This window comes from Propithecus coquereli, unplaced genomic scaffold (assembly GCF_000956105.1).
Source record: "Propithecus coquereli isolate 6110/MARCELLA unplaced genomic scaffold, Pcoq_1.0 Scaffold146, whole genome shotgun sequence".
In the NCBI taxonomy this organism is placed as follows: Eukaryota; Metazoa; Chordata; class Mammalia; order Primates; family Indriidae; genus Propithecus; species Propithecus coquereli.
Window position 1 is genome coordinate 2125536 of NW_012138969.1, and position 10237 is coordinate 2135772.

At 34.9% G+C, this 10237-nt stretch overlaps 1 protein-coding gene across 2 annotated transcripts in view; it reads right to left on the bottom strand.

The window, feature by feature from the left end:
* Positions 1–2674: 2674 nt before the first annotated feature.
* Positions 2675–10237, bottom strand: part of TSEN15 (TSEN15 tRNA splicing endonuclease subunit) — a 34424-nt gene continuing 26861 nt past the window's right edge. Inside the window, exons 4-5 of one of the 2 annotated variants that reach the window (XM_012639979.1) lie at positions 4357–4498; positions 2675–3821 (exon numbers count right to left, since the gene is read on the bottom strand). In XM_012639979.1, the coding sequence (XP_012495433.1) occupies positions 3801–3821; positions 4357–4498 (163 nt within the window). In that variant the 3' untranslated portion in view covers positions 2675–3800. Of the gene's footprint in view, positions 3822–4344; positions 4499–10237 lie in introns of both variants that reach the window. The other variant, XM_012639978.1, reaches the window with a different exon arrangement.

Sequence of the window (10237 nt, forward strand, 5' to 3'; positions counted from 1 at the left end):
GTTTGGTGCAAGAAGCCTAGCTTTTGGCCTGTCTCAGCTTTTGGCATGCCTTCCTCACTAAGCATGAACATCTCCAGCTTTTCATTTAAAGTGAAAGACCTGTGACTCTTCCTTTTGCTTGAAGGCTTAATGGCCACCATAGGGTTATTAATTGGCCTAATTTCAACATTGTTGTGTCTCAAAGAACAGGAAGGTTCAAGGAGAAGGAGAGAGACAGGGCAAAGGATAGTTGGAGCAGTCAGAACACACATGTCAATTAAGTTTGCTGTCTTATACAGGCACGGCTCCCTGGCATCTCAACACAATTATAATAGTAACATCAAATATCAATAATCACACATCACTATAGCAGATACAGTCATCATGAAAAAGTCTGCAATATTGCAAGAATTACCAAACTGTGACAGAGAGACATGAAGTGAGCGCATGCTGTTGGAAAAAATGGCATCCATAGACTTGCTAGATACAGGGTTGCAACAAATCTTCAATTTGTGAAAACCACAATATCTGCAAAGCACAACAAAGTGCAAGGAAATGAGGCAAACCTGTATGTACTACAGCAGCAATTTATGGCTTTCACTACTAATATGTAGCCAGTACAGTGAGACTTTCAGAGCTGGGGTCTCTTTCTATGTGATTGGATTTCGAAATTTATTTAATAAATTAGGCTTTCACAAGGAAAAAAATGAAATAGCATAATTTCAGATAGATAAGAACAAAACCATAGTCTATTAAAAAATACGCCACCCCACCCACCCCTGCCCCAAACAAGCTTTTAAATATAGATCTACACTTTGAGCAACGCATGAATCAAGTCACATATTTAATGTCAGCAGAGTGTAATTTCAGACGCATGCCAGAAAGAAAAAGGGGGTGTGCACAAATAAAACTTATTTATATTTTTATTTATGCTATTTTCCACGGATTGAAAATAAATTTTCAAGAGTACCATTTCTCGAGCTAATCAACTCCTAGTTTCTAAAAATGTTGTGGTTATCTAGCAGTGCCCTCTGGTGTCGAAATGGATTATTTTTGTTTGCCTCAAGGCAAAAAGTAAGCCACTCTATAATCAGACAAGTCTATAGTCAGCATTCGTTCATTTGCCAAATATTTATTGAGTAACTACTATATGCCAGTTACTTGTGGAAAGTGATAGGATGGAAAGATTATTAAACAAAATCTTGTTTCTTAAGAACAAATTTTTGTTCTTAAGGAGCCAGTAGTCTAAGAAGGGAGAAGATGTAAACTCAATTACAAAATTACTTAAACAAATCACTTTCTTAGTTTTTTACTAAAATGAGACAGACACAGCTAGGTTGCCTCCCTTTCCAAACTGTTCTCAACTATGATTCATGTTAGCAGGTATCTGGCTGGCTTTGGACACAACACCTTTGGTCAAGTACACAGGGAACATTCTGAAATAAACATCCCAGGACATACAGTGAGATTGAGTCCTAGTGTTAAAGATTTAAGGAAGTGCTTTTCACAGTCAACGCCCAAACACACTCCTGGTTTTGTAGTCATTTAGGGACACACTGGTTACCAGATCTGACACACAAATCTGACATTCATTAAGCCTTACGTTTCTCTCTGAAAATGCTCTTTTTCTAGTACTGTGATGAAAGGCCTCGAGATGAATCCAACAAAAAACCTTAAGACATCAAGAGACCCTAAGAATTTATCATAAACTGTTTTAGGATTCTTAGATCTGCAAATTGGTCACTAGAGTCACGGAAACCATATTGTTCTGAATAGGTGCATCTTCGAGTCTTCTGGAGAAACAGAGGAAGCCTGAAGGAAGTGCAGAGACCTTCCATCAAGAATAAAAGCAAAATTCAAATGCTGTCAAAGGAGTCAAGAATGACTACAGACCAAGAATAATGCTTCATGCCACTTTGTAATGTTACTTTTTTTTGTCATTTTTCCATTCTTGTTACTGCTGTTTCCTAATCAGCCATGAAACCAGAGTATATAGGTGGGATCTGTGACTTGCTTCTAACCAATAGAATATGGCAAAGGTGACAAGATGTGTATGATTACATTACTTAAGATTACTCTCTCCCTTGCTGGCTTGGAGAAAGCAACCCGTTGTGTTGGGAAGGTCCATGTGGCAAAGAGCTGAGGGTGGCCTCCCACCAACAGCCTGTTAGGAATTGAGCCCTCTCAAGGAACTGAAGGCTGCTAATAACCACATGGGTGAGAAAGCAGACCCTTCCCCAGTCAAGCCTCAGAGGAGACTGCAGCCCAGGACAACACCTTGACTGCAGCCTTACAGAAGACTCAACTAATTTGTGCTTAGACTCCTTACACACAAAAACTACGAGATAATAAATGTGTGCTGTTTTAAGTTGCTAAGTTTGTGTAATATTATTATGCAATGACAGATAATATAAATTTCAAGACACATTTTAAGATGTTTTTATTATAAAAGTCATACAAAAACTGAAATATTGAGGAAAGACAAAATCATCCGCTTACTGCCCTGCCATCCCTCTATACGCAGTTAGTAGTTTACTTTGATTTACTTTGTCATCTTTTTATTACATGCATGTCGTGTTATTTGCAGCCATGATTACACCCATTCATATACTTTTGTATCTTGCAATTTTTATGTAATATAACATTTTCTCATGTATTTAATATTATTCATTACTAATTTTTCAGGAATATATATTGTGCTATTCATATGTATCTGTTTATTGAGTATTTCCTAGACCAGAGGATGGCAAATTATGGTCCCACATTTGTAAATAAAGTTTTATTGGAACACAGCCAAGGCTATTTGTTTATATAGTGTCTACGGCTGCTCTTGTGCTACAACCAGCAGTGTTGACAAGTTATGACAGGGACAGGAAGGCCTGCAAGGCCTAAAGTATTTACTTCCTCGCCCTCTATAGAAAAAGTTTGCTGAGCCCTGTCCTAAACTTTTATGTGGTTTATGATTTGAGCTATTAAAAGTAATGCCATTTGAAACATCTTTAGACATAAAATTTTTATACTTTGGACAACTTAATTGGAAGATATTAACAAAAGTAGAATAAATGGGTCTAATTAATAAAAACATTTTTAAGGCTGATAGTGTCCTACACTATCTTTCTTGTAATATTTAGCTATAATAAAGGTGGTGATGATAAGAATGGAAAGGAATACCTAATACTCGTGTAGACAGCACTTCTCTGGTCCCTATTATTCTCGACACATAAGTTTACACTCTGAATGAACATATTTTTAGTTTTGATTTAAAGTCAACCAAAGAGGGAAGTAACAATAATTGCAACAGGAAGACCAAATGAAAGAAATCTTTTACTTTCTATTGGGGATGAAAAAGCAGGTGGAGATAAATTCTCCACGTGTCAAGGTGTGTATGAAATGCCATTCCAAGCTAGCTGCAGCGGCCAAAAGGCACTGGGAGAGATGAGTAAGAGAAAGAGGTGGCGGTCTCCAAAACGAGCTAGCAGTGGCAGCAATGAACAAAGGCAGCTACGGGTGTGGGATGACAGAAGCAGCATACGGGTTCCACCCCCTTGAACACATCCTAGGCATAGACCTGTATACAACTGTAATTAAACTGTCTCTAGATAAGAAAGTTCTAAGAGCAACTACCTTTATTTTTTAAGGAAAAAAATTCTTCTATCTGGGGAAGTTTTATTCTTCAGAAAGAAACTCTTACGGAAGTGGAAAGTCAATCTTGACGAGTCGACCTAAGTCAACCCTGACTATCTGAAGTGAAAGATGAAGCACACTGATCAGTCTCAAATCCAATCTCGTATGAATAAAATATGTATCGTGAAGTACAGATGTCATCTTCTTAGGGAAATATTCTGCAATATATAAAAAAGAAAAGATCAGGATGAACCTTTTCCACAATAAATGGAATTTAAAAACAAAATTATAGAGATATTTAATGTAATTATCCCAATTATGCCAACAATGTATGTAAAGAAATCATAATATAACACATTTATTTTATTAAAATGTTCCTGTCAAAATGTCAACCAATTTAACACTTCCTAAAGAAGTGTTTTTTTAGTTAAAACTATTATTAGCCTTTTCATTCCACCTCAGTTACTGACTAAGTAATTAAATGCATGATGATTTCATGAAATACTCTGGGAAACTATGAAATTGTCCATAAAGTAAGGAAATCAAATTATTTTTGCAAAAGTAACTAGGAACACGTTACTTTGAAAAAAAGACAGCCAGTTTTCTGAGGTGTAAAAGTCAAACCATTTTTTTCTTGAACTTGTCCTATGGCAAAGGAAGCGGCAGTTCTATGAATAGCTTGATTCACACTTAAAATCACATTATAATTTTCCTCTTTTTTCACTGGTTACTGTCAGTTACCTCAAAACTGACCTGAGGGTCTGGCAGCATAAATCCATCGGTAAGTTTATAATAGACTATTGTAGAATCAGACTCCACTATGGCCAAAGTGAAAGACATTGGCAAATCTGGATCACCCTGCAATTTTCGCGATGCCTTCAAGATCTCCCTTATCCTGAAAATAAAGTCACAATACATTTAGGATTCACAGTCACTCGATGATAAGATCAAATATTGTAAAATCTTGAGAAAGAGGCAGGCAATTATATTTATCCATAATGCTGACTCAGGAAATGTCTGAAGGTTCAAATATAAACATTTAAAGCTATCTTCTTACATAGAAAATCCTGGAAATAAGAGCTATCTATTGACTTTCAATCTTTCTCAAAAACATTCACCCATCTCTCCTGATCCTCATATCTGAGAGAACCAGGCTGTATTTAGGAACATATAAAATGGTATATCACTAGTACTTGCTGCATCTAAATTGGCTAAGGACGCTTGTTCATTTTCCAATTTTCTAACATGGTATCTTACAGTAGAACAATTTGGTATTCACGTTTGTTATTTTAAAAAATAGACTATCATAAACATTTTCCCCATGTTTTTATATGGGGTTAATAACTGCTACCTTTAAATGGCTATATAATATTCCACTGACCATACTTTACCAAATCATTCCCACATTATCATAAGGTTCTTTAAGGTTTTTTTTGGGGGGGACGGTCAAGAGAGAGTGATGCCAATAAAGATAAGTTGCAATGATTATCTTTCTGTATGTACCTGTTTCACTTTAAATATTTCTGTTAAGTTCTTCCAGTATGAGAATTCTTAGATCTGAGTAGAGATATTTTTATGGTTCTCAATACGTATTCTGATACAATAAAAGCTAAGAGAAAAATATATAGAGAAACAAAACCTTTCTTTAAAAAAAATTTCTGGTAATGTTAGGATTTTGGTTTGTTTGGTGTGGAAAATAATCTACCAAATCTAGTATCTAGGTCTTCAAAGCACTATTAGCTTTTGCTTATCATAACTGAAAATCCTATTACCTACTCAATGAAGCATGTGTTCAATAACTCAGTAAAATGTAACCTCCTGAGGAGCTTTCTTATAAAAAGCAAATAAAAAATGATTAGTTGTTTTTTTAATTAAGCCAACCAATTCTCCAGAAACTGAAAAGAGATTACTAGTATATTAACATTCTACCAGTGAACACATAAATAACACTATATTCTCTTAGCAAAAGAGTAATCTGTTCCCTTAGGTTCTACTTCTCAACTCAATGTGAAAATGCTTATGGTCACGCTTTACCCATCCTATTAGCTATTGAATCTAAAAAGCCTCTGCTCTGAAATATTCTTACAATAATTATAATGCTTTTTATCTGTAGTAGAGACTGGAGATATTAAGAGTGATTTAAACCAGCAATAAACTTCTGGAAAAGCTGAAACTAAATTGTCCTTGTTAAAATATCACTGAATCACTGCACAATGTGTTATAGAGTGGTAACTGCTTTGTTTAAACAGTAGTCATAAAAGGCTGCTTCCCTACTACCTATCATTTAAGTTTCCACATGAATATAACGATTTGAAAAGAGAATGAGTTTCTATGTTTGTTTCCTCATATTGAAACCAATCCTAAAATGACTTTGAAAGAGTTAAGTCAACAATATGGTAAATACTCAGTTTTCAAGCATAACTGTCAAGCAACATTTACTGGGTAAATAAAGTATGTCTACCTGGAAAAATCTTAATTCCTTTTCAAGAGTCAGCAAAGCATCATTTTCTCTCTTAAGTCTTCCTTATCACCTTTCCCCAACTTCCAGGCAAAGTTACATATCTTACCCCACAACGGTACCTTGTGCAAACCTACAACACTCGGATCACTATGTTATATTTACATGTCTAAGTGTCTTTTCTCCACTGGATTATAACCATTTTCAGGGTGAAAACTTAAAAAAAAATTTATTAATGCCCAATATATAGTAGAGTACTTGGGCAAAATGAATGAGACTTTCTTAATAACGGAGTCCATATGGCTACAACTAACCCTTTTAGGTATATAAACTCTAAAATATGTTTCTGACAAATATTTTTCTAAAATTTATTACACAACTCTATTGTACTAAGCAAAAGTTCAACTTGTCTTGACAGCTCAAGATCATCATTTTTGGTACTTATTATTGTAGATACATTGGCAGACTATATGGCACTTGGGACTAAAGTAGACCCTGGAACTTAATTTCTTAAAAGTATCTGCTATTTGCCTGCTTTTTATTAAACTGTTTTATCATTTGTCTCATACCAGGTAAACCACAGTCACCTGTTCTTTTATGGTCCATGAGTCAAGAATGGTCTTTACATCTTTAAATGGCACATTTTTAATGGTCATAGAAGTACCCACGTATAGCCTCAATTTTGCCACTTGGTCCACAAAGCCTAAAATATTTACTATTTGGCCCTTTAAGAAAAGGTTTGCTGACTCCTACTCTATACCATGAAAAGGGGTTAAGAATAAGAATTATAAGACATGATCATCAGGGCAGTGTACTTTTTTTCCTCTCAAACTTGTTGATTCAAAAATCAATGCAGGAGATATATATCATGTCTTTTTTTCCCTCTGATCCTCCTTCACCACCTTCTTTTGGTAATAAATAGACATTTTCTAGTGTACCATTTTAATTTCTTTCTTGTTTTTTTACCATAGTTTTTGAGTTTCTTAGTGATGGCACTAGAAATTACTATTTCATCTTAATTTATGACAATTTTTTTTTTTTTTAGACAGTCTCATTCTGTCTCCTGGGCTACAGTGCAGTGGCATCAGCATAGCTCTCTGCAACTTCCAACTCCTAGGCTAAAGTAATCCTCCTGCCCCGTGCCCAGTTAATTTTTTCTATTTTTAGTAGAAACGGGGTCTCACTCTTGCTCAGGCTGGTCTCAAACTCCTGACCTGCAGCGATCCTCCCACCTCGGCCTCCCAGAGTGTTAGGATTACAGGCGTGAGCCCTCGCACCCAGCCAATCATAATTTCTCTCACATTAATACTAACCTGATTCTACCAAAACATAGAAACTGCTCCAATATAGCTTTAGTCCTTTCTCCTTTGTGCTACTATTGTTGCATATGTTGATATATTATAAACCCAACAATACAGTGTTTTACTTATTGCTGTATACAATTTTATGTCTTTTTAAAGGGGGAGAAAGGAGAAAAATATATTAGAGTCTTTTATATTAACATATTTAATATTTCTGGTATGCTTCATTTCTTCACATTAATCTCTATTGTCATTTCCTTATCCAATATAGTGCCATTCCCTCTCCCAACCTTTGTGTTAATAACGTCATATGTGTTACTTCTTAATATACTATAAGCCTGGTCAGTTGATTTTTGACAAAGTTACAAAAGTAATTCAATAGAGAAAGTCTTTTGAACAAACGGTGCTGTAAAATGAAGACCGTATACCTCTATGTCTACACAAAGGGTCACTGTAAGACTCAAGAAAGTGGCACATACGCAAGGGCTTTGTAACCTGTCAAGCAGTCGCCGAATACAGGTATTATTACATAGTACTTATTCCAGCTTTACCATCTTGCAATTGGGACAAAATGTTTGTATTCACCTCTGCCTCCATGATTATTGCTAAAAACAAATACTAACCCAAACATACAAAGGTACATTGTGCCATTAGTGGAAACACAGGAAACGTTCATTTTCTGAAATAGATAGCTTGAATCCCAGAAATCAACTTAGTCCTTAAAAAATAATTTCCACCAATGTTAAATTGCATTACAATTAGCTAGATTCCTATTCATAAGAACAGTTTACTTTAGAGAGAGATATTCAAATAAAGCAACCATAGATATTAATCAGAAACTTCATTACTCAGCACTGACAGGAAGTGACACCCTGATAAAAGATAGCAAACTCCAATTACTTCATCAATGCAAATCTTTTAGTGTAACTAAGTATTTTCCTTCTTCAAAAGTGGCAAACCACTATCTAAACTATCAAGCATAGAAAAAAATCAATTTTTATAGGCTATCCATCTTGAATCACTCTTTTTCTACAAAGATGGAAAAAAGAAACTGATCAGGGATCAACTAAAATTTTAATTTATCTTTATCTTTTGTTGTCAGTTTGATCAGTTATTTCCCAGTATGCAATATATACATAAAACACAGTATATAATGCTCATAAAGCCACTGCATTGCCACAAACTAGAGACAAATTTCTCTAAACATACGCATTTTGTTAATTGACTCATGAATTGATGGGCATTCGGGTTGATTCCACATGAGCCATGAAGAAGGATGACTTAATGTCTTTTGCAACAATATGGATTGGAACTGAAGACCACCATCCTAAGTGAAGTATCTAAAGAATGGAAAAACAAACACCACGTGTACTCACTAGTAAATCTGAACTAACCGATGAGCACACATGTGCACAGAGGGAAGTAAAACTCAATGGAAATCAAGCAGGGGGAGAGGGGAGGAGGGGATGGACAAAAACCTACCTAACAGGTACAGTGTTAGGGCACACTTATAACCTTGACTCAAGCGTTACAAAAGTGATCCTTGTAACCAAAAACATTTGTACCCCCATAATACTTGGAAATTAAAAAAAAAAATTTCTCTAAACATCCTTTACTGGAAGACTGATGAGAATGGGACACAGATGAGAAGGAAACTTATTAAGACAACATTTATACATTTTCAGTTTCTCTAAATATACTGTTTAAATCAGAAGGTGTTTTAGTATGTGTATGTGTACTTGTGTGTGTGGTTTTTTTTCCTAAGGTAAACTGTATAGGAATTCTAGCCCCTATACTGAAATTTAGGATAGAAATTTCCACCTCATTCATTGCTCTTTTTTCACTCTCCATTGATATCTGTTTCCAGAGTTCTTTACTATAAACAGCAAAACATTTTCATACTTACCCAAAACACCCCTGCAGGAAACCCTAATGTTTGAAAATTAACTCAGAGTTGTAAAGGGGGTTTTGTTTTCAGAGTTGAGTGAAATCACTGTCAAAATGAAATGGAAATTCCCATCTCTGAGCTCTTATTTATCCTACGCGGTGGTCCGGGTAGAGGGAACTACCAATGAATCTTCTCAGTCATAACATAATAAAATAGTTTATCTGCCTCATTACTCAATGTACACTCAGGAAGTCTTACCAAGTTTCTTGTTCAGGATCTCTGCTGGTCTGCTTTTAACATATGTTTAAAATAAAGCCATCATCTTTCCTCATTTGAGACCTTTCCTTTATAGGATAATGCATAAACTCCTAAAAAATGTTCACTCATCTTTAAGTCAACAAATTGTGCTTTTCAGTCTATTAATAATAATAACAGCGACAAAAGGTTCCGAAGATCTATTTAAAAATTCACACGTGACTGTAAAGATGCCATGAATAGTAAAGCCTCACCAGAATACCATAATCTCACTTAATTTCTAACAAGCTTACAGCTTGAAATCTTAACTTAGAAAACACAGAACAATGTTTCCTAATATGTATAATTTTTAATAGTTCAGTTCTTTGGAAAAATATTGTGGAGATGTTTCATCACATGAATCTAAAATAATAAAGTAGATAATAAAATTCTTTAAAGTTCATATTTGATAGAAGCCTACATATGAAAAACATAACCTATGTATTAATAATAAGAGTTTCAAGTTTTCAACTCAGTTATATCTCACGGGGAAAATCCCACCGAAAGAAAGATGTATCAGTAATGATCATAGCTATTGATCGACAGTAAGAAAATTTGATGTTCAGAACAGGTTTTTTTCTCATAACTATTTATGGAAAAGTTCTGTATACTGACGAAAGAGTGATTCCAAAGCTTAATAGAGTTAATTTGAAAACAAGCCTGAAGCAAATACACAGTTAACACTACTTGGAT